This window comes from Camelus dromedarius, chromosome 22 (genome assembly GCF_036321535.1).
Source record: "Camelus dromedarius isolate mCamDro1 chromosome 22, mCamDro1.pat, whole genome shotgun sequence".
NCBI lineage: Eukaryota > Metazoa > Chordata > Mammalia > Artiodactyla > Camelidae > Camelus > Camelus dromedarius.
In genome coordinates, this window is record NC_087457.1 from 26221362 (window position 1) to 26245900 (window position 24539).

The following is a 24539-nucleotide window of genomic DNA, read 5'->3' on the forward strand; positions in this document are numbered from 1 at the left end:
ATTATGATTTTTTACAAAACAGTATTTGCATACATTTTTCAAATAAATTTGAAATAAAACATGCAGAGCCAACATAATCAGCAGATATTCCTAAATCAAAAACATTTTTATTTAGATATATTTTTAACATTATAGAATGAGTCATCACAGTTAACATCTAAAAGAAAAAATAATTAATCAATAAATGTTAATAATACCTACTCTGAGATCAAATGTCAATATAATTTTAGTAAAACTTAATGCCATAAAATCTTAAAAGATTTTATAAACAAACCTAATAGAGCTTAGTTGCACAAGCCCATATTCCTTTTATTCCTAACTTCTTGGTTGACACTAAGAAATCAAAAATATATACTAGAACTATACTTTTTTCTCTTTGTTAAAAACAAAGAACTGATCATTGTATTTCTAGACCAGATTTTGCCAAAAACTAGCCGTAGGACCTGGAGTTGGAATTAATTCTCTCTAGGCTTTAGCTTCCTCATTTATGATGGTGTAAGAATAGTTTCCATAATTTCTGCTAGTTCAAAACTTATGACACTATTTTCATCAAAATTTTCTTGAAGCTTATTCTCAGTACTGTTTTTACAGTAAAAATTACTTAGCCTAATCTTCACCAGAGTCAACTACTTGTAAGTCAAAGAATTAACATGTAATTAAGAAGCAGAAAATTCCCAAACTGCCATCTTTCTCAAAGCTTTTTTTAACTAGATATGGTAATATAATGAAATATACGGACATTAAACTGAAACTTCCTTCTTTTTAGAAGTTTCCTCAGAGAAGTGATATTAAGAAATGAAAGTCAAAAGGAAGAGTAACAAGAAAAAAAGAGAAACACAGAACCTATATACTACGTAGGCTGGATTCATTTAATGAATGAGTAAGTGAAAAGCTACATAGGTAGCTGTAAGGAGAAAAACCTGAGTCTGTAATTTACCTCAATGAGTAATGCAACCATCTTTTCCCCATCAGCTCCTGGATTGGCAAGTTTGTTAAATTCCAAATCAAAATAAAGCTTGCACACAGCATTTTCAGGAATGACTTCATAGCAGTGTAAAAGATGTCTTCTGAATTGAATAATTCAAGATTGTTAGGTTTCTATCTCATACCTTCTAAATCACAGAAGTTGCTCTTATATATCAAGATACCGTATTAACTGTGATTTAACAACATAACTATATTACAATAAAAACAAGAGAACGTGAACAACCGTTCACCACAGGTTTATGGATGACAGTATCAAGTTTCCATCAAACAAGTATCAAGCTTCCATCATATTCTGTAACATTACTTAACTGGAAAATACAGTCAACTTCATACTGTTATTTATTCACAAGTGATTCTGATATTAGGTAACACTTGTATATTTGCTTTTGGTATCACCATGAAGTAAATTTTGAGAAAAGAATTTTCTCAAACTGGGAAACCAGGATCATGCATTCTTGGGATTCCATAAGTTTTTTAATAGGAATTTTTAAGTTTTATATTTTCATTAGGAATATTTAAAAAACGGGTTAAAAACATTCTGAATCACCTGACTTCAACGAGCTTTCAAGGCTCACGTTTGCTATTATATTCTCATTGGTATCAAGAGGCATGACTTTGACATGGGTTATTATGAACAGACGTCGACTTGATTAGTAAATGATAAACTGTGCTTAGCGAAGTTCGGATGGCATCGTATCCAGATAAAAGGTTTTTGGTGATCTGAACGAGGAAACGTGATGGGGGAATTGTCATCACGTGGCACAGGTAGTACAGGAACTCAAAACACCCCGCGACACACAATTTGTTTCTCCCAGCACTGCGATAATTCAGTGTTGCTATGACAAGGAAACTTCCAGATTCAATTCCAACAGTAAAGGAGTAACTAACTGTGTGACTGAGAATTACGAAAGCCAAGGCAGCCTGATTTAATTTCACAAGAATTTCCACAAGAATTATGTAACTTTAGTTTAATGTGTTGTCCTTTACAAACTACTTACCGGGATTTATAATAGAACCAAAGTTGAGCATAGGTTGTTACAAGGTAAATACGTTGACCATCGTCCACTTTCCATTCTAAAGCAAATACATGAACGTCCTTTATAAAATCAAAAATAATGTCCAAAAATTTAAATGCAAATTTAAAATCAACTGTGGCTATTAAATGTTCATACATATTCATTCAAATTTTCAAAAACTAGAATATGAACATCTATATTATTAAAAACAAGAAAATTAATCACTAGATCTATGCCAATCAAAATCTAGTTATTTGTATTTATTTATATTTAGTCACTCAGCTAATACCTGTTCAAGGAAGAAATAATTAGAACATCCGGACTTTAAAAAAAAAAAAACCAGAAAAACTAGAACAGTTGAAAAATGATTTAACTTCTACTATACTTTTATTTGCTAGTTTATGAAATTGAACTTATCTTTTAAAACTACATAAACATTATTATAAATGATTTGACCTAAAATTAATAAATCCTCTCAAACATATAAAAACACACAGGAACCATTTTTTAAAATGTATTCGTATGTTAATCTTAGAAGTTTAAGGAAAGTTTTTTAATGCTTAACTTTAACGAGTAACTATAAATTGTTTTACCTATGAAAAACCAATTTTTTTAAGGTTAATTGCTGTGGCCCTTGATGTAACTCTGCTGCCATAGTTTCTTCTAATAAAGGAATACACAAGTTCTTTCATTTCCACTTAGCTAGAGGTAGCTGTTGAGCCTGCAACTTCTATTTTCATGAGAGAGATAAAAAGATTAAGTAACGCAACCCTATTAAAAATCTTCAGGATAAATTTTATAAATTGGTGATTGGTAAATTCAATAATCATATAGCTATACATATATTTTTTAAATTCAAGATCAAATGAATCTGTCAGTATTTTGATATCTGAATTAGCTTTACGCAAAATGAGCACAAAAGGTTTTTCTATTTCCTATTCTCATGAGATGTGAGTGAGCCTCCTTTACTAGGGAAAGTCCTCCTCCTGAAAAACTTTTAGCACTTTGAGTTTTTATACATCATCAATGATCAGAATCACAATATATTTATGCTAGATTTCATATATACATCTTTTCATTATATTTCTTTATATTCCCCACAGTGCCCAACAAACAAAAGATGTACAGCATACTCTTGCTTGTTTATTTTTGAGCACCATGTCCTTTACGAGGCTAGCACATAGCAAGCACTTCCTCCTACTTTCCTAATTTGTCAAAAATTATGACAAATCCACTCTACTGCCCCAAAACATAAAAGGAGACAGCAGAAAGAGAAAAACGTGTGTGCTTTTTTAAGTTCTATGGCTTATTAACTCTAAGCTATGATATTCAAGACATCTTTTTTTTTCCAAGACATTTCCATTTAAGTTCAAATCTCCATTCCCTAATTTCATCCTTAACGTCTCACACTCCACTCATTTCCTGGTATTTCTGTGGATGTTGTTTTAGTTTTACTCTTAAACTCATTCTATTATTTTTCAGCCCATGAATACAGTCACTTTTTCTCTAAGCACAGCTTCATTTCTGTCATTACAATTTTTTTAAAACTAACTGACACTAGATATGTCATTATTTTTCATAATTAATATAAATGGTTAATGAGTCATAGGGGTATTTTTCCTAAATGACATTAAGATTGGAATTAAATTCTTTTCGTAAAATATGTGGCCTGAAATGAAGACAAACAATAGATTATTTTGGAAATCTTAAGTTACAGTGCCCTAAAAACAAAGATAAGAAAATATTACCTCTTTACAGCTTTTAGCAAAATTAAAAGCTTGAGTTTGCCGATGAAATAGTTTCCAAATGGAGGGTGGTTCTTCTGGTTTGGACAGTCTTGGTCTGTACACCATGGACAACGGCTTCCTCTCATATTGGGATGCTCGTTCTTCAATTTGCTTCAGTCTTGCTTCCCACTTCCTCTTCATTGCTTCAGAAGTATGGGGAGACTAGGTCCTTTCCCATGTATCAATTACTACTAAAACAAAAAAACAGACATCAACTTCCTCATTCAAAATATATTTTGTTTCGTAGAACTAATTTCTGCTTATTTCCTTGTCTGCTTTACATCTTATGTTTTGCATAAAGTTTTAGTTAACGTGAAACAAGAACAGAGCTGGTTATCAGAAATCTTTAGATCCTGACTCTTCCATCTAATAGTGCTATTTTTTTTTTTTTAACTGTATTATTTAATTATCTTATTTTGGAAGTGAGGGGGGGAGGTAATTAGGTTTATTTATTTTTAGAAGAGATACTGGGGATTGAACCCAGGACCTCATGCATGCTAAGCATGCGCTCTACCACTTGAGCTATACCCTCTCTCTCTAATAGTGCTATGGTTTTGGACACAATAGTGAAGCTCCCTGAATCTTAATCAGCTGCAAAATGAGAATCAATATCAGCTTTATGTCGTTATCTTGAGGATAAATATGGTAAGACATGAAAATGTTTTGCAAATTATAATGCCTCACGTATATATGTATGTTTTTTGTATCACCATGGTTTTTATTACAATAATTTTATTGCATCAAGTGCCATCTGCCTTGCCCAGCTGGTGCTCCTACCTTGGCCATCATTCTTGTGCTATTATTGCTTTTCTCTTCTCCCAAAACAACAGTTAGCTGGGAGGATAACCCAATGTATGAATGGGAATTAAAATATTGGCTAGTTTTGGCTTGGGATATATGGTAATCATAAGCATGACTTAAAAAAGACTAAATCTTAACCTATGTCTGTTAATTTAATGACTGTATTTTTGTGACTAGTCAATGTGAAATGACTGTATTTTATTCTTTGTTTATTAATGACATGTGTTTGTTTACATACAATGCTTCCTTGTTAGCCATGCCAAAATAGGGGGGCCAGGCAATACCTTTCCAATTTGGGATTACGGTTTACTTACAAAGGAAACAGGATAGGTTTTTAGAAGGGGAAAAAGCTACCATTGTAGATTAAAAATGGGCATAAATTCTCCAGCATTCCTCCCATCAAGAGATGCCAGTTGGGGGAAGGATATAGCTCAAGTGCTAGAGCGCATGCTCAGTACCCAAGAGGTCCCAGGTTCAATCCCCAGTACCTTCTCCAAGTGGAAATCAATGAAGAAACCTAATTACCTCCCCCTCAGAAAAACAAACAATACAAGCAAAAAAGAGATGCCAGCTAAGCCCATTCCCATACTAACTCCGGTCTTGGCCATGTGACTTGCTTTGGCCAGTGTCACATCGACAGATGCGAAGCAAGCAGAGGATTAATAACTGCTTTTGCATTGGATTTGGCAATCCTGGAGTCCTGCCCAGAGATTCATGCTGTAACTCTGGACTTCTAGAGGACAAAAGGCCATCTGGAGAAGAACCAAGAACCCTGGCTAATAGCCAGCACCAACTGTCAGATACGTGAGTTGAGCCATTTTGGTTCATCCAGCCATCATTTGAATTAAATGCTTGATTAAGCCCGAGTGAGTTCAGGTGAGAGATCCAGTAAAGAACCGCCCAGCCAACGCACAGAACTCTTAAGAAAAAATTGGTTTTTTCAAGCCAGCAAGTTTTGGCCTGGCTTTTACACAGAAATAGATAACTGATAATTTCCCTTTTCACTAATACCATCTATGTCATAATTTACATATGTAGAAAACAGACACATTAGTTTAAGGGAAATAATAGCATATACTAAAGCATATGAAAGTAAAATTCCTATTTACCTTTGGCTATCAATGCCTTTCCAGTACTTGAGTTCATCAAGTTGATAAATATGCTCTTGAATTTTAGCAGAAAACTTTGCAACAACACCAACTCACCGGCAAATGATATATTCCCTGGAAGGAGAAATCGAATCACCCTAAAAGATTAAGAGAGGGTAGGAATGTCATGACATTGTTTAAAAAAAAGTGACTTCAACCATAACAGACCTAAAAAAGATTATTCTCTCAGAGTTGCACCTAATCCACACAAAATTTATAAATTATAAACCAAGAAACAAATAAAATTCTAAAGATCTCAACATTAATTCCATAACAGATATGCCTAGGAAAGGAATATATAATTTCCCTGTACTGAAGAGATGGAAAAATTTTTAATACAGCTGTGTTAATTTTTCAAAGTGATATGACTCCTTATTGCTAGAGTCTGATTTTTCAGTTTACTTTAATCCACTTCACATGCAAATAAAAATCCCCTCCATTTAGACAGCCTAATTGAGAAACTGAGTTTCTTCTATGAAACTAACTTTCAATAAAGTCCACTGATTACTTAAGAAAATGAACACAGAATGCAATCAGATGTGGACTATGGTTCTAGCACCTAACCAATAACTGACTAGAAATTACCACGTGGATGTTCACACTTAATCACACTGACATCAGGAAAATTATTTCTGGTTTTGTAAAAATACTGGCACAACCACAGGAGTGTATCATATATGAAAATCACAGTCACAATTAACAACCAGTTTAAGACTTACTGGACTGAAAAAAAAATCATGCACGTCAACAGAAAAAAAAGTTCAAAATATTTGATGCCCTCTTGTTCTGTGCACAGTTTGAAAATTTTAACAGCTGGGCAGGAGGGTTGAATGTCAAAAGCAAAGGAAATGAAGAACAGGAAGACTTCTGGATTTGAACTATCATATTCCTCATCCCTACCCTCTGGGACGGTATGTTACCATTTTAGAAATTCTTTTAATCCCTGGTGGGGATATAGTGCTTTTTTTCTTCACATGTATACAACTGTACATCAAAACCCCTTTCACACAAGGACCATAACTATTTTTGGTTAATAGTTTCCAAGTTTCAAAGAAAAATATTTGTTGTATTTTTAAATAGCAGGCTTAAGAGCTCTGTTATTTCGCAGCATTGCACCAGGATGTTTAATCAATTTTGGTACCAATTTTACAACTTAAGGTGGTAAGGCTGGAAATAAAGGCTGGCTTAGTCTTTTTGGAGTGGGAGAAGGGGCAGTGAGAATGAGAGTGAAGAGATGGCTCAGACAGCCAACCTAAGTAACTCTGGTTTTCCTAGGTTTAGGCCTAGACTTGCTCAGCTGTGACACTTGACGGCCTGGTCCCCAGGAGCTGCTGGACTAGGCAGCATGTGTTTCTTCATGATAACTGGCTTCTAGGGAGAGCTGAAGCCTGCCTTCTATGGTTCTCTCTGGCCCAGTTCTCCTAGCTTTTTTTTTTTTTTTTTTTTTTTTTTTGTCTAATCACAAGTCAATTCCTATTCCCCAACTTCAACTTCCCACTCTGCCCTGAGAATAGATTCAACAGTATTGTGTGTTTTCTGGCATATATGTTCCAGTTCTAGTATTTAGTAAAGTTCTGGTATTTGGCAATGTTTTCTTAATATAATTCCCTTTATGGCCTCTTATAATACATTTATACTATTTCTCCGACTGCTAATGTATTCATAATAAAGTATGTTGGTTAAACTTCATTTACAGTAATAACACAGTTTACTTCCCAGATGATTAACACCATACAAAATTAAATACACTAATTGACTTTTTTTTCTACTTCAGTCTCTTTGCCTATCTATGCTGAACAGAAGTACTCATTTAAATTTCCCAAAAAGCTCCTGTAAGGGATAAAACATCCAGTGACACAGTGTTTTCTCCAGTTCCACCTTTCTACCCTCCTTATAGGATCTCCCATCCAAACAGCCTAAATCTGCCAGATTAATCACCCTTAGGACCATTTTCATAACTTGTCCTGGGGACACCCACTAATGTTTCAGTGCATCACTTAATACACACTAAAGTTTACCTCAATAAGCCCAAACTAACAGGATATGGCCTTAAACCACCTCCCCATTTTATTTCTTATTGTTCAGCCTTCTCACCAAACAAATGATGATGACCATTCCCCACACCTGGCCCTCTCCACGAGCCCTCCTGGATTTATTTCTCTCACCTGGAATGCCCCACTCACCTTTCCCAAATTCTCCCCTTTCAAAGCTCAAATCAAGTTCTGCCACCTGTTGAAACACCTCTGTGAAAAGAAATTACCAGACTAAGTCAGAAGACATTGTCTCCAAGCCAATCGTTTTGCTGTAATCAAAGTTTCCCCAGACTAAGTAAATTAGTGCAATTTACACAAAAACAGAAAACTGCTGCTGCTTTAACTGAAGCATCATTTTGGTAAGAAAGTTTAGCAGAGGAAGAAGTTTGAGTGTCACTATGGGGTAACAGGACTGGTTTAAAGAAAAAAACTGGTACACTAGTACCTTCCTTATGAATAACTGCATGCCAACCACTGTTTGGGTTGGGAGTGGGACCTAGTCTTCAGTTTTTCTGCAGCAAAGAAAAGGACTGCCACACACTGCTCCTCTCTGTTTGGGAGAGGTAAAGGCCTAGATTTTATTCCTGGCATCTGAGTTTAACTCGTGTAATTTAACAAGAGCAAACTACTAACTTTCTTAAGCCCAGGTGAGAATCAGACTTCCTAGCTCCAGGGTTCGTTGACAGGAAAAGAAAATGTACTGCCAAAATTAAGACAATGTAGGCACAGAGGTCACAACGTGTATTTGTGTACAAAATATCGCCCCTGATTTATACCCAAATGAACCAAAGCGCTGGAGGTGGGCGAGCTCTTCACTTGGGGCCCGTGACTTGTCAGAATGTCAGGAACCTCTTACAACCTGGAGAATTTTCCAAGCCCAATGGTATCGGCATATTCTGCGAAAATGATTCAGGGTCTAAAAAGATTTCGTGAACCTACGTAGGCGGGGGCCCAGCAGGGCAGTTAAGGCTTCTGATTCAGGAGCAGGGAACTGGGAGCGACCTAACGGAAGGCCTCAGGGCACTGAGGGGAAGCAGAGAGTCCCGGGGGGCCGCGGCCGGCTCCCTCCTCCCTCCCTGACAGGGCGCCAGGCCCGCCCGCGCCTCCCTGCTCTCAGTCCCTGCGGCCCGGCGCGGCCCTCACGTCTCCCTCCGTTTACCTCCAGAAACGCGCGAGTCCTCAGCGGCGGGCGGGACCCGCCACCTGCCCACCGCGGCGCGACGGAGTCTTCAAACTGGGCGCCGGGGCGGGACCGGGCGGGAAGCGGGGAGCGCGCGGAGCCTGTGAGGGGGCGGTGTTCTGCGGCGGCGACTTAAAGGAGCGGCCTTCGGGAGGCCGGGAATGGCGGGCGCGGCGAGCCGGCGGGGGGAGGCCTCCGCGAAGTGGTGAAGCGGCTGTGTTCTCGGACTGGGCGGTGTTCCAGGTGGGGCGGGGCCGGGGGGGCGGTGTCCTCGGGCGGGCGGAGGCGGGGCGGGGCTAACCGGGGCCTGAGGGACGTGTCGGCGCAGAGCGGAGCGCGCGGAGCCGAGGGGCGGGGTCAGGGGCGGGGCCTGCATCGGAGCTCACCTCTAAGCGCTGCCGCCGCGGAAGCAGCGCTGGCAGGGAGCTGTGCAGAGCGTGCAGGTTGCTACGGCTTGGGTGCCGAACGGTGAGTGATGCCCTCGACTTTTCTCATCGCTGCGCCGTCGGCCCTGGACTAGTTCCCTCCACCCTCCCGAGCCCAGCGCCAGTCCCAGGGACCTGAACGGGCTTGCAGCTGCTCGCGGAGACGAGCGAGACGGGCACGGTCCCAGAGGCAGATCCTTTGTTTTGCCACGAAGACGGGGGCGGGGACGGGCACTAAAGCCCGCTGGTCCAGAGACTCGGCCGGGAGGCAGGAGGCCGGGCGGGAGAGCGGGGACCCCGCTGGAGATGCGGAGCCTGGGGGACGAGGGGCCGGGCCGAGGATCGAGAAGCTGGGACAAGTGTGGCGGAAAACCGGCCCGGGGATGTGGAGGCCGGGCAGCGGGAGGCTGGGGAGGGGAGACCCGGCCGGAGACGCCGTGGCCGGACGGAGGATCCAGAAGCTGGGCCGGGAATGGGGGTGTCGGGAGACCCGGGTCGGGATGCTGAAGCCAGGTATCAGGAGGCTCGACCCAGGTCGCTGAGCCTCGGCAGGAAAGGCGAGGGAGGCCAGGCCGGGGTGCTGAGGCGGGTGGTAGGAGGTTGGACCCCGGAGCGGGAGGCAGCGGAGATCCAAGACTGAAATTTGAATCTGGAAGGAGGTGAGGGGGATGGGCGCAGAGAAACGGTGACCTGAGGGCTGGAGGCGGGCTGGTTCTGTTCTAGAGGCCTCGGGGCTGATCCTCCCATTACTGGGCAAGGGTTTGGTCTCTGCTGCCTTCTTTGTCTCGGGCCTAGATTTTCTCGGGTTGACTGTGTGACCCCGCTTTCCAAAGAGGTAATTTTAAATATTAAACTCCTGTTCATTTTCGGACCCGAAGGCCTCCATGAATCCTTCCAGCTCGTGCCTGTGACTGTGTATCCATGGCCAAAATCCCTTAGGAGCTGCTCTGAAATCCCCTCAGCACTCCGTTGACTCAGAGTGCCTTTGTCACTCTTGTCTTGTGTGGTTCTGCTCTCAAGCCATACTTCCCAAAGCAACTGCCTCTTTCCCGGTTCTCAACAACTGGCTTCCAAGCCAAGAAACTAGGAACCAACCTTCCCAGCTGCCTCTCCTGCCTTTTTCTTCAGTTAGCTGCCAAGCCTTCTGGACCTCCTAAATACCCTCTGGACCTGCCCACTTCTCTCCATCTCAGATTTAAGCCCCTCTAGGCTCTCACCTGGCTGCATGAGCCTCATTAGCCTCCTTACTTCCAGATCCTCCGCCCTTCTCCAGTCTATTCTTCACAGCCCAGGCTGAGGGATCTTTACAAAATTAAAATCCAGAAAACTGTTCCTTTGCCCATGGGATAAACTCTGTTTCTTAATATGGTTAACAAAGCCAAGCACAGGTTAGCTCGTTGGTCCCCTCCCCTGATTTATTTTTCATTACTGCACCGTTTCACTTTCTACACAGCCATGCTGCTCTCAATACCTGTTTTCCTGGAACACCAGCGTTCCTGCTCCCCATCAGCATACGTTTGCCTGAGGAACGCCTATTTATGTTTCTGTTTTCATTAAATGGTTCAAGGTTAAGTCTAACTATTATGTGTTCCTTTTGCATCTGCCGGGTCCTAAGAGGAAAATGTCATATCCTTTGCAGTTGCTTATTTTTACACTCTTTCCTACTAGCTCCTTACCACATTCCATGAGCCACTGTGCTTATTATCCTGTTTCTTGTTGTCCTTCCCCACATCCAGGGCCTGGCACAAGTGAATGCTCATTTACAGTATTATGCTTTTTAATAATTATGCTCTAGCTAGAAAAAAATTGACCTGTTTTAGAATTACTTAGTAAATTATAATTAAAAGATGTGGACTAGAAAGGAATGGTAGAGGTGAAATACGAAATTGCTACAACGATATATGCAGGCGGGATTGTGTTAGGAGATATTAAGCAATAAGCAAGGTGGTTAGAAAAGCCTGTATCAAAATGCACTCAGCCACTTTGAGTTGTAGTTACATGATCTCTAAGAATGAAATGTAAGGCTTAAATCATTCCTATCCCAACCTGATGTTTGAGCTTTGGTTTTGCTTTGCTCTTCTGCAGAAGAAGGCTTTTGAAAGTTAAAATGTGTTTTAATGAATGAACAGGTTTTTGGAGTGTAACAATGAAACCTGTTCACACTAAGGAAGAAATGAAACATTGTATCCAAGTACCTCAGATTTGCTTTTGCTTTCTTGGAAAAAAGTTTTGTCTCCTGTGATTTTGAGAGACTGATACCTAATAGAGGCAGTTATAGAATGCTTCTTTCCTGTTTTGCTTTCACACCCAATTTAACACAATCTCCTACTGCTTTACCCTCTTCTAATGCAGGAAAGCAGTCTTTAGGTTCATGAACGGCATTAAGTCAACTCTGGTGCCTAATATTAGATAGTTCTTGGTTCTGCCTGAAAGATGGAAAGCACTGGTGTTTGGGTCTTTAAAAAGATGTGGAATTCTTAGACTTAGATACTGTTGTGTATTCATTTAACAAATACAAATGTAATGGAGGGGAATAGGTACTCTGCTGTCAGAGAACCTGAGGCCACGTTCCCTAGTCCCTAGGGTGACACTTATATTTCATTCATAAATTGGGCATGAGTAATATACTTCGTAGGGTTATTGTGAGGATGAGATGAGGTAATGTCTGTGACAAGGCTTTGTAAATCTCTACGTAATGTTGTTGATTCTACACCTATTTAGGTATTCAGATTGTTTATAGGGTTTCTGCATTAGAGCATAAAGTTACCGGTTTTATACTGAGCCTTGTCTGGCATCTGTCGTGATGAGCCGCTTTTGAATACAGTGAGCTTCAGTGTAGGGGTAGGATCTTGGTCTCCTCCATTACTTCGTACTGTTGGTGTTCAGTCAGTTATCACCACACAAATGACAAATGAATAAATACTGCTAACTCTGGCTTTTCGCACCTTCTCTGGCAGGTGGTTGTCAAACTGAAGCTCCTTCTGCGGAGGAGTGGTTCTCAGTGGGAGGGAGGAGGCCTTCTGGGTTATCTATAATTTTTATGAAAGGTAGCCAAGATCCTTCATTCTACATTTATTTTATAACACAACATTTAGGTCTTTGAGGGCTTCCCCATTTCTTCTTTTGTCCGTCCAGAGATGCCATTTTAGGATGTCAGGTGAGGGGCAGCGGGCCCCTTGCACTTAGTAAGTACTGTGTTCTTCCTGGCTTGTACACTGAGGAGTGGAGAGCCCTCCAGCCTGTCTTCCTGTACGTTACAGCGGAAATCTCTTATCCAAACTATTGTGAAAAGTATCTTCTTCCTGTTTTGCTTACTAAATGCTTACTAAATCTGCTTTGGAGACTTTGTCCTCAGTCATTGGTAATGAATATGATCCCCATTTTATCAAGTTCTTTGGCCCAACTACAGGCCATCATCCTTGTCCACATGTTCTGCAACCAGATATGGAAGGCTGACTATTACACCATTGTGCAGAAGGGACTTGAGCATCTGAAGATTTTTGTATTGGGGGGGTAGTTGTCCTAGAACCAGTCCTCCATGGATACTGAGGGAGGACTGAATAATCTCCCCAGAAGTCATGGTGAAAAGCCTTTACCTTTCCCTTACTTTTGTTTTTTTAATTGAATTACAGTCAGTTTACAGTGTGTCAATTTCTGATGTACAGCATAATGTTTCGGTCATACATGTGACACACATATATTCATTTTCATATTCCTTTTCATTATAGGTTGCTACAGGGTATTGAATCTAGTTCCCTGTGCCTGAAGAAACTTGTTGTTTATTTTATATATACTAGTTAATATTTGCAAATCTCGAACTCCCAATTTATCCCTTCCCATCCTCTTCCCCCCAGTAACCATAAGACTGTTTACTGCATCTGTGAGTCTGTTTGTTTTTTAGATAGTTCATTACTGTCTTTTTTTTACCTTTCCTTTCGAGGCCAATAGAGACATAGAAAAAAGGTCTGAATGACTTATACTGAATGCTTAGTATGAAACCCACTATTTTACTTTAAGAAGTAAATTACCCAGTGGTGTCAAAAACACCATAACCATCGTTCCTGTTTTCTTCATGAATTGGAGTAAGTGTACTTTATACTATTTCACAGTCTGTAGTCAGTTTCGGTCATGTTATTTATGCTCTCTGCCTCATCCTAGTGTTTCCAGGTTATGGATTTTTGTTTTCCTTCTTTGAAATTATTGCTAGTGTTACCCCTCCTATGTAGTGCTAAGCCACGTTCAAGTGTGGGAGTCCACCCTCTCAAGACACACAGATCCTCGTTTGAGTCCTGGGTCTGCCACTTGACTTCTTTAAGCCTCAGTCAACTGACCTGTAAAATGGGAATCATATACTTCAAAGCATCGTTGGAAGGACTAACTAGAAATACATAAATTACAAAGACATAAATAAACGTACCTTTTAGCTCAGAGTCCAGCCCCTAGAAGCCAGCAGTTAAGAGGAACTGTTATTATGTAAAATTCAAATCACACTTTGCATTATGATTCTTTGGCTACCTGTTTTGGTAAATTTTTACTTATAACTTTTTTTTAAGATAGTCATATTCGTGGAAGTGATTCAAAAGTAAGTGGTGTTGGTTCCTATGTCTCATTTTGAGATTTAAAACCCATTTGGTAGGGCAGAGACCAGGCTTTAATCCCTTACCTCAGTTTCCTTGTAGGGCAGGCAGTAAGAACAGCCAGCCCACTGATGGGTGACAGGTTAGCTGAGTATGAATCTCTCAGACTGGTTATACTCACTTGATACCGCATTTTGAAATCTCTACCATAGGCACACATTCAAACTGCCTTTAATAACTCTTCCCCCCAAATGTTAATGCTTTATAACTTCATATAGAAATTTCAATTTCAGAAATTAATTTTATTCCTCTCCCTGATCCCTATAGATAATTTATCTGTTTTACTTCATTATTACAATATACAATAATCCCTTTAGTTGGCTAACCGCAATAAATAGGGAAATCATTGCAACTTTTCACTTCTTTAGGTATTTTTGTGTGGCAGTAAATTTCTACTGAGAAAATTTTTTACTTTTTGAAAATCTAACTGTTGTAGCTTCAGTGGCAACTGCTAAAGGGATCTAGAAATTTAGAGACCTGATTCTAAGACCCAGGTTCCAGATTGGCATCTAATATCAATTGGTCTACTTCAACCCAAACTTCTCTGGGACCCAGTATGTGTTCTGAATGTAGTATCATCAGCATCCTGAATTGATGGGAAGGATTACATAACATCAGTACAGTGAGAAACAATCAGTGTTAAGTCTATTGCTGAATCGCAGTATTTCTTTTAAGCCCCTATTCCTGTTTATGTTTTGTCAAATGAAGATGTTACAAGAACTAACTCCTGTCATCATATAGGGCATTATTTTTTCCCTCGGGGGATCATTATTTTATCTTTCCAAGATGAGGTCACCACACCCAGAATATTCAGCCAGGCATTAGCTAATGGAGATGAGGTAATGCTGAGTATAACCCTTAAGTAAATTCTGCAGGAACCAAAGCTCTGCTCCCAAGAATGTGGATTTGCTGCTTTTGTGTGGGAAAAGCAGATGGTGACGAGCAGAGAGCAGATGTGCACACGTCTGATGCAGTGAGGATTTTATCTGCTATTATATACATTTTCAATAGTATATGAAGGTCAGCTGATACTGTTGCAATATATATTATTCAGATACTAATAACAAAGGGAAGGAATTACATTATAGTATTTGTTCCTGAGAAATCCTTATCAATTAGAAACTGTTTTAAATCCTGTTCTAAAAGAATTCAGGTTTCTTTCAGCCATCAGCTACCTTACTGATACAGAATTGTCTATCTGGTGTCCAATACCAGAAATTATTAATTACAATTACTTGTATTAAGGCTAACCTACCAGAAACTTTCTTAACTTTTAAGAATTATTTGTTGATTAAATGTACAAAAAGGAAATGACTACTTGAAAGTCACCTATTATTTAGATGAAATCTTAACCTTGGTATGAACCAAGATACAGTTGACCCTTGAACAGCAGAGGGGTTAGGGGACCCTCCCCATAGTCAAAAATCTGACCATATAATTTATAGTTGGCACTCCATAGCCCCGCTCCGTATCCATGGATTCAGCCAAGCTCAAATGGAGTTAGTGCTGTAGTAATTGCTATTTTAAAATATCCATGTATAAGTGGAGCTGCACAGTTCAAACTCAAATTGTTCAAGGATAACTGTCTTAAAACTCTGGAAAGCTGGCCACTATTTAAATCTAAACCTTCTATTAATGGTCATAAATGTAGAATCATTTTATCCTACAGCTTTATTGTTGGTGAAAAATAAAAGGTTGTTAGAAGTTAGTATTTCAGTCTAAGAACCATTGCATTGTTTGCAGAAGTATTCCGTAAGAGACCTTAGGGCCTTGATCGTTGGTGGGAACATACAGGCATTTAGGGGTTCTTGAACACATCCTGTGTACCCTACATTTGGCAAACTCATCCAAAGGGCCAATTTGAGGCAAAAACCCTGGGGTCAGGAAGAACACTGGCAGGAGCTCTGGGTTCACCCTCAGAAATTATTAAGTCTTCTTTCCTGCTGTGTTTTCACTCCATATTTTCCACAGGCTGGCCATAAAGTCTTCTTGAAACATTAATCGTACTATTACGTATCTGCCTAGGTTTCCAGAGTTGTTAGCTACCCTGTACTGGTCTCTCAATTAATCAAATTAACTACAGCTTTGTTTTCAAGTATGGATGGATTGTTATCTTGACATTCATTGGGGCAAGTTGGCCTCTCTCTATATTTGGTTCAAGAAAGTTTGAAATTCCATGTACGTAATACATGTTTATTGTATGTATCTCCATCACCCGGAAATAGCCGCTGTTAATAAACAGGTTAATATATTAAGATGCTATGTAATTACTTTTAGTCTTTTTCTTGTGTTTAATTGAGATTAAATCTTTTTTATACAATTTTATAGCCTATTTTTACTTAGCCTTGTAAGTATTCCCCATGTCGCGGATAAGTTCTTTTAAAAAGCTTCATAGCTGTATTGGCCAATGTATGGAAACAATCATAACTCAACTATTTCTCCACCCAAATTCTCAGTATTTTGATGAGTAATGCGTATGCTTCCATTTCCTCCTCCCCCTGATCCCTACAGTTGTTTCCTTAGGCTGCATTCTTAGAAGTATAAGTTTATCAGAGCAAACTTTAAGGCTTTTATTGAGGGGGCCACAATGTTCTGCGGTCACAGTGTTCTCAAGAGATGATGCCGATTTCCGTCCCTTCCAGTGGTGTGTGGGAATGCCTGCCTCACACCTTTGCTAGCTTTCTGCGTGATTAGTTTTTGTATTACTTGGTAAAATGCATGCGTGAGTACACAGGAAGGTATAGATGGGACATTTGGGGATTTTTGTCTCAAGCTTTACCTTCTAAATATAGAGAAAATGGGTGCCTCGTCTGCCTTGCATCACATTCACACATTGTGTCGAATAGTTTGCCCTCCTTTCATTACACTGGCTGAACCCTTGTTCTGATCTGAGACTAGTGCTTCTCCATATGTGAGCTAGATTCACAAACCCTCTCATCCCTTCAAGAGCTGTGCTCTTTTTCTGCTCTTGCCTTAGTAATTTCTCACTTAACGTGGATCATTCTCATCAGCCTGAAGACATGCCTTAGGTGGCCCATCTTTAAAACCAGACAAAACAAGAAATCTCCTGCCCCTTCCCCATACTATCCCATCTCCATTCCCTTTCACAGTAAACCTGTGTTTACTCACTTGTGTTGTCTTTACTCATTGTTGTTTTCCCATTCTCTCCTCAACCCAGCAAACATAGATGTAAGCGGTTGTGTATAATGAAATGCATTTGCTGATAGAAGCAAGATGGGTTAATATCCTATAGGGTAATAAAATGTAATTTGGGAGGGTCATCTTTTCTATAGGTTGGAAATCAGTTACATCATTACAAGACAAAATGCATCTTCATTGCTGTAGCTGTTGACAAGAGTCACTCATGTGGGGTCTGTTTTCTATGGCTTAACTTCCTGCAAAGTCGTAAAATAGCCTAGTAAGGAGAAGGCCGGTCAGAAGAAGACACCCTATAAAATCAGATAATCCCCGAGCTTCCTCCAGCCAGCAGGAAAGGCAAGATCGCATAGGGTCTTAGGCACCAAGAGGAGCCTCATTTCTATGCTAATTGCAAGGAGAAACCACTGGAGTGTGTTAAGCAGAGGAAGGACAGCATGCTTTAAAAAGATCACTCTGGCTGCTGAGTGGAGAAGTGTCTGCAGGAGGTTGTAGTGGAAGCAGAGGCCAATGAGAAGCCCTCTGGAGCAGTACTCAGGTTTGACTCAGAAACTTTCAACAGTGGAGGTGAAGCTGGGGGAGAGAGATGGTCATGCTACAGTGACGAGGTCCATATGAAGTGTCAATTTAGAGAAATCATCATTGGAGTAATTAATATAACGCAGTGGTCTTATAAGGACTGATTTTGGTTAATACCTATTTTCTTTACATTCTAGTTAATAAAAGTATCCATGGAGAACACTGAAAACTCAGTGGATTCAAAATCCATTAAAACCTTGGAGACGTGAGTATTTAAATGGAATCTTAGACAGTCAGAGAAAGACGGGTGTGTGTAACACAGCAAGCTTTGAGGAAGCAGAAAGAATATGGGCTTTCAAGCCAGAGACGCCCAGATGACTTCCTATGAGAATAAGTTTATTGACCCTGGTCTAGATGACAGGTTTTTGAATAAGTGATCTTCAGACAAGTATTTTCAATTATTTACAACAGTAATTCTATGTAGCAATAAATTTGTTCATCTCATAGGGTTAAGGAATAATTTAGGAATTGTGATAAATACTGTATTTTGAGCCTTTTTTTAAAGTATAAAGTGTATGGTGAAATTTTAATAAAATTTAGAGGAAAACATAAAATATAGAGATTAAAAGTCTAATCTCTGAAGTCCAACAGATGCTTGCAGCCTTGGTCTGACACGGTATCTTGCATAACCGTCAGCACATTACTTAGCCTGGTGGTGGTCACTTATCTGTGAAATAGGTTTTTGTGAAATTTTAGTCAGGAAAAGCCTGTCACACACAGCATAGCCCACTACATTCAACAAATGTTAACTGTTCTTATGTGTCAGAGAGGTTGGATTAATGTGAACAGTAGCATTGGCCGTTTCTCTCTTTGTAAACTATTATTTGGTTTCCAAACAGAAATATCTTCCATGGAAGCAAATCAATGGACTCTGGACTATCCTTAGACAACAGTTATAAAATGGATTATCCTGAAATGGGTTTATGTTTAATAATTAATATTAAGAACTTTCATAAAAGTACTGGTATGTATCATAATATAATTTTTAATCCTTTTCACATATTGGTACCGTTTGCATTTGATATAATATAAAAATACAGAATTGATGTTATTAGTCAGTAAACTAATGACTCAGAATGGCCATGAGGTAGAGATAGAACAGGACCCTGTGGTTTCTAACATTCAATGTGGACTCTTAATCTTCTACAGATGGCTCACAAACCAGGACCAGAATTCAGTTACCTTGTCACATAGCTGCAGAGTGTCCTCAGCAGTTCCAATGCCAAAGCCTTGATGAGCTTATTTTAATTTTATAAAAAATAATATATGGTCATAAATAGAAGTTACAGATTAGCAAAATTGAAAAATTAAGGTCACTCATAATCACACACATAACTCCGAGATAATCAACAACCCTTTGGATATAGAAACATTTCCTCTTTTTTCCATTCATACATGTTAAATATTCTCACTTCTGTGTGTCTTCCCATGCCCACCCTCCATGCTTGAGGGTTTTTCAATTTGAGTACATTGTCCTGTCAACCTGGACACGTGTGTGGAAGGCACTATGAGGAACGAGGGAAGCCTGGGAGCCCTGTACAGGCCTCACACTAACTCAGTGCTCCGTGTCCTCCATCTGCACAAATGAAGCCAGTCACGATAACCACCAGCCAGTCGTGGTTGGAAGGATGAAAGGAGATCACTCAGAACAGATGCCTGATGAATAGTATTAAGGTGGTGTAGTGGTTTGTGTGTGTGTGTGTGTGTTTTCCTGAAAAAATATTATGAAAGTACTAATGTATCCTAGAATTGCTGGGAACTTTAAATCAAAGAAATAATTCCTCTGAGTGTGTGAGGGGTGTGTGTGTGTGTGTGTGTGTGTGTGTGTAAAATCTTAAAAGTAGGATGCTATTGTTTTCTAGTCTTTTTTTTTTTTAACAAGGACCATTTTCCCATGGCAAAATTTTATCTACAGAATTTTAATGGCAACATAGTGTCCTATTAAATAAATGAGTTATGACTTATGTAACCAAACCCCTCTTGTTAGGCATTTAAGTTGTTTGTTTTTCACTATCGAAGCAGCTATGAAAGACATCTTTGTGACTGTATACAGCTTATATCATGAAGTGTCTTATATGCTAAGAAATGAAAGAGATTTTGTGTTACCATGATCAGAATAATTGAATTTTCTTAGCATTTGAAAGGAAGAATTTATTGTGGATTGTGTGAATCATTGAATAGTTCATTTCAGAGCAGTTTATCTTTTTTTTCCTTAAATGCAATTAAAAGAAATGTTTTTCTGTTCAAGGAATGGCATGTCGGTCTGGTACAGATGTAGATGCAGCAAACCTCAGGGAAACCTTCACGAACTTGAAATACGAAGTCAGAAATAAAAATGATCTTACATGTGAAGAAATTTTGAAATTAATGTACAATGGTAAGAAATAATTCAAAGCATGGCCTTCATTGTCCAATTTATGTTATAGTCTATCTGTAATTATTTATACATATATATGTATATACCAAAAAAACACAAGAATTGTGGAACTATACATAATCCGACTCTCTATATTTTTAATAAGTAAAACGGGTTATTCGTACCAACCCCCTAGAATGGTTTGAGATCTGTTGCTCTGCCCCAAGCTGGGTTTACATGATTTCTTAGTTCTATTCTCAGATTTCTTCATGTTGTTCCCATACAGTATATATGAGACTGTTGAATAAAATTGCATTGATTTTTTGTTTGTTTGTTTTTCTTGTTTGTACATGTTTTTTCAGTTTCTAAAGAAGATCATAGCAAAAGGAGCAGTTTCATTTGTGTGCTTCTAAGCCATGGTGAAGAAGGAGTGATTTATGGAACAGATGGGGCTGTTGATCTGAAAAAATTAACAAGCTTCTTCAGAGGGGACAGTTGTAGAAGCCTAACCGGAAAACCCAAACTTTTCATTATTCAGGTAATACATGTAACTGAGCAGCTTGGTCACTGAGGATTCATTACGCAGTTGGGGATTATCCGGAGGAGTTATTTTTCTTCCCCAAAGCTGCTGAACTATTGTTCCTTTTTTTCTTTATTTAACCCACCACCTAGGTAGAATAAATTTTAATTTTAGACTTATAGCAAAAGGACTCTACATCATTAATACCAATTTTTACACAGCCCTTACATTTCTTAGAGATAACAGTTATGCATGAACACACATTTTTAAAAAAAATAAATGTTTATTTTCTAACCTCTAGGCCTGCCGAGGCACAGAGCTGGACTGTGGGATTGAGACAGACAGTGGCGTTGAGGACGAAATGGCCTGTCAGAAAATACCCGTTGAGGCCGACTTCTTGTATGCATACTCCACGGCACCTGGTAAGAAGCTTACAAGAGACAAATAACGAGTGTTATACATAGATTTTAAACAACGAAGAGGGTGTTCCAAAGGCTCTCAAGAGTTTGATATCCGTTTAAAAAAAAAAAGCCAACTTGCCTATATTTTAGGGTACCTTAACCACAGGCAAGTCTCAAAAGGTTGTCTTTAGCTAAGTTTGACTAGAAAATATGCATTTATAAGAAAATATACTTACACAGTGTCATTCATGAACTTACTACCACATGGATACTGTATTATAATATAGGCCAAGTCAGAGCTTTTCCCACTTCCTGGAATAGAACAGAGGTGTGTTTTCCAGGAATTCTTTGGAAGGTAGGAAATAAAAAGGATAACCATGAATAGCATATGAGCAAGTAGAGGTGGAATGAGGGAAAATAAAGTGAAAAATGGTTTATGAATAGGCTATTAACCTCTACTTTTTGGTAGTTGTGTTACGTGTCATCATATAAATATTTATTGATCATGAAATTGTTTACTTATTATACAACAAAGGGTGTCACAAAGTTTGGAAATGTAGGGCAAATGTATCTTTAAACAGTGTTACATTTTTAAATATTCTCAATATGATATTTTTTAACCTCCAGGCATCTTTCCAGATAAAGTATTTCCAAGTTAAAAGCTGTGGCTCCAGTAGTTAATCTCGGAAAAGTACAATCAACACACTATTTCCCCTCTGGACTTCTAAATATGCTATAATGTGTTTATTATACTCTAGTCAGATGTCCTGTAGACAGTTTAGGACACTCAAATGTGTGTGCATACTGAAACAATTTATTTCTTGGATAAGCCAATAATCTGATTGCAACACGATGCTACTTACAATGAGCCTTTTGATTTCTTTGCTTTTGCGTCCCCTGTGTGTTTACCTGTTCTCCCCTGTTGGAAGGGAAGCCCAGGAAGTAGAATTCTCAGTAATTCAATGGTCAACTTAGTCTACAACTCATTCTTCCTGGTCGAAAGCGGAGGTTATTATATATACAGCACATGTTTGTCTTTTTTGTTTCTGTTTTGCTTTCCCCTGGAATCAAAGGTGTCATTTATTTGTTTGTTTTTATGGCTGATAATGCTTGGATGTTTATGCTTGTTTTTTCCTTCATGATTATGGAATGATTTATTAAGTCGGCTAACATCAGATACCCATGATTTTTTGGTTATATTTTGCCTTGTAGGTTACTATTCCTGGAGAAATTCAAAGGATGGATCCTGGTTCATCCAGTCCCTTTGTGCAATGCTGAAGCAGTACGCTCACAAACTCGAGCTGATGCACATTCTTACTCGGGTTAACCGAAAGGTGGCAATAGAATTCGAGTCTTTTTCCATTGACTCTGCTTTTCATGCAAAGAAACAGATTCCATGTATTGTGTCCATGCTCACAAAAGAACTATATTTTTAATAACTAAAGAAATGGGTGCTTTTTTTTTTTTTTTTTTTTTAATTTGTATGCCAAGTGAGCAAATGGTGTAACTGATACTCTATTTTCCTCTCTCATTGAAATCTCATCTGACCCTCCAGGGGATACTTTGAGATATGCCACATTCATAGCAATAGAACTATTATGGAGCTACCTCAAACAGAGTCAAGTAGTTGAAATTGAATTTAATTAGAAATAAATAAAAGTGGGTAGTGATATAAGCATTATGAGAGGAAATGATTGTAAATTAACAGCCTCATAATCAAGTTTTAGTGATGATGCGATGCTACAAATTTTCAGGGAATCGTGGAAGAAGTTAAACATTGCAGAAATGAATTGCCATGATATCGATATGTCCTCATTTCAGAGTATGTGTTCTGGTTTTTGTCAAACTATAGAAATAATGATGTGGAATATATATATAATCACACCATGGAACTTGGGGGTCTGTGGGCATGGTCAAAGGCTTGATCTTAGAATTAGTATTTGGAGATAAGAAAATGGTGTGTTGATTTTGTTGTTGTTGTTGTTGTTTGTTTTTTATCTTTTTATGAAGGTACTGGGGATTGAACCCAGGACCTTGGGCAAGCTAAGCCTGTACTCTGCCACTGAGCTACATACACACCCACCCCTGAGAAGGATACTCTTTTATCTCTTACCTGAGTGTGTGGTTTTGTGATGTCTGTTCTGAGCATGTCTTTGTTGTTTTTAATGAAAAAAAAAGTTTAATATTGGAAAAGGAACTAAATGTTTTACTGAGGTAAAGTGGGAGCAAACTAAGGTGACTTTTAAGGTTAAATGCAACATTAACAGAGGCAGACAGAGTTAGAAGTAAAAGGTGCTAAAATGCAGCTCATCCACCAGCCGCTGGGCCTCGCATACCAGCAGCAAATCTGAGGGGTGCTTCTGTCAAAGCCTCCAACTTGAATCAACACTGAGAGCAGCGTGAATTGAAGAAATTCTTTGGGAACTTACTACAACTTACAGAATAAACACTGAGGCATGAAGAAGAAACAGCAAATCAATCAGCGGGACACCCCAAATTAGAAGATGGTTTGAACCTGAACAGGGCACAGCGCACGCAGCATGCGTGATGACCGTGATGACGGCAGAGACATAGACTATGGCTTCAGGAGGCTAGTTTGTTTCCTCCTGCGTCCGGGGGTGCGTGAGGATGCCCCCAAGGCAGGAAGCTCCAAAAAGCAAAGTGAATCAAACTTCTGAAATGGAGATTTTCCAAAGATGGTGAGAGTCATGATATAAACCATAGCACTCTTTGTAGTAAAATCTTTGAGCATAAGTGAGAGCCTGTTGACGTTTACAATCAAAGGAGACACTGTTATGATCATATACTGTTCTCTGAAATGAAAGGACCATGGTACACGGGACTTTAGAATTCATTGCGCCTTCCCTCCTTTGGTGCCTGGGGAAACTGAAGGCCAGAGAGGAGATGCTGCTGGGACCAAGCCGGGAAGGCCAGGCTCTCAGCCGCCTCGCTCAGGGGGGATGTCAGCCGTCCCTGCGTCGCTGTATCCCACTGGTTTTCAATCTTGACTTTCCCCGCGAGCTTCCTTTTGCTCAAAGAAAGAAACACACATTTATAAATGACACCTATTTGTTTTGACTACATCTGTAACTTTTTGTAAATGAAGTGTGTGATTGTACCTTAAGATTTGTTCCTGTGTGACAATTTTGTAAAAAATTTATGTCAAAATAAATTTTAACTTAGAATTGCCGACATGTTCAAGTTTTTTGTTGTTTCTGATGTGCTATTAATTGAAGTTAAAATATTTTGAGCCAAGAGCTTGATTTGGAAGGGCCAAAGAGAATGTAACAGGACCCTTTAATCAAATATTTTGAGATGGTGACAAATTACCGAACAGGATCAGCAGCCTTCCTATTCTCCTTGGGGCCCTCTCAGAAGGCCCTGTTTGTAAAATTACCTTGACACCAAGAAGGACGCCAAGCTCGCCTAGACCGCAGTCCCTGTGACCGTACTTCTGTTTGTTTCCTTGCTTTGAGGAATGGAGAATAGCTGGGTATGAAGGCTACTGCTGAA

General features: G+C 39.2%; 2 protein-coding genes across 11 annotated transcripts in view; one reads left to right on the forward strand and one right to left on the reverse strand.

The window, feature by feature from the left end:
* The window catches only part of PRIMPOL (primase and DNA directed polymerase), a 33479-nt gene extending 24301 nt beyond the window's left edge, over positions 1 to 9178 (reverse strand). For 5 of the 9 annotated variants that reach the window (XM_031440318.2, XM_031440317.2, XM_031440316.2 and 2 more), the window contains exons 1-6: positions 8932 to 9178; positions 7923 to 7982; positions 5701 to 5837; positions 3752 to 3981; positions 1986 to 2083; positions 938 to 1067 (exon numbers count right to left, since the gene is read on the reverse strand). In XM_031440318.2, coding sequence (XP_031296178.2) covers positions 938 to 1067; positions 1986 to 2083; positions 3752 to 3931 — 408 coding nt within the window. In that variant the 5' untranslated portion in view covers positions 3932 to 3981; positions 5701 to 5837; positions 7923 to 7982; positions 8932 to 9178. Of the gene's footprint in view, positions 1 to 937; positions 1068 to 1985; positions 2084 to 2596; positions 2734 to 3751; positions 3982 to 5700; positions 5838 to 7922; positions 7983 to 8931 lie in introns of those variants that run through there. The other 4 variants (XM_031440315.2, XM_064477562.1, XM_064477563.1 and 1 more) reach the window with 4 other exon arrangements.
* A 141-nt stretch (positions 9179 to 9319) lies between these two features.
* CASP3 (caspase 3) lies at positions 9320 to 24215 on the forward strand. 2 transcript variants are annotated; one of them, XM_010974562.3, is made up of 7 exons: positions 9320 to 9420; positions 17887 to 17954; positions 18589 to 18713; positions 19998 to 20126; positions 20468 to 20643; positions 20927 to 21047; positions 22239 to 24215. In XM_010974562.3, the coding sequence occupies exons 2-7, from the start codon at positions 17902 to 17904 to the stop codon at positions 22460 to 22462; spliced, it is 828 nt and encodes a 275-aa protein (XP_010972864.1). In that variant the 5' UTR covers positions 9320 to 9420; positions 17887 to 17901; the 3' UTR covers positions 22463 to 24215. The 2 variants fall into 2 exon arrangements, with proteins under 2 accessions (XP_010972864.1, XP_064333634.1); XM_064477564.1 differs by having other exon boundaries at positions 21654 to 22380.
* The last annotated feature ends 324 nt before the right edge of the window (positions 24216 to 24539 follow it).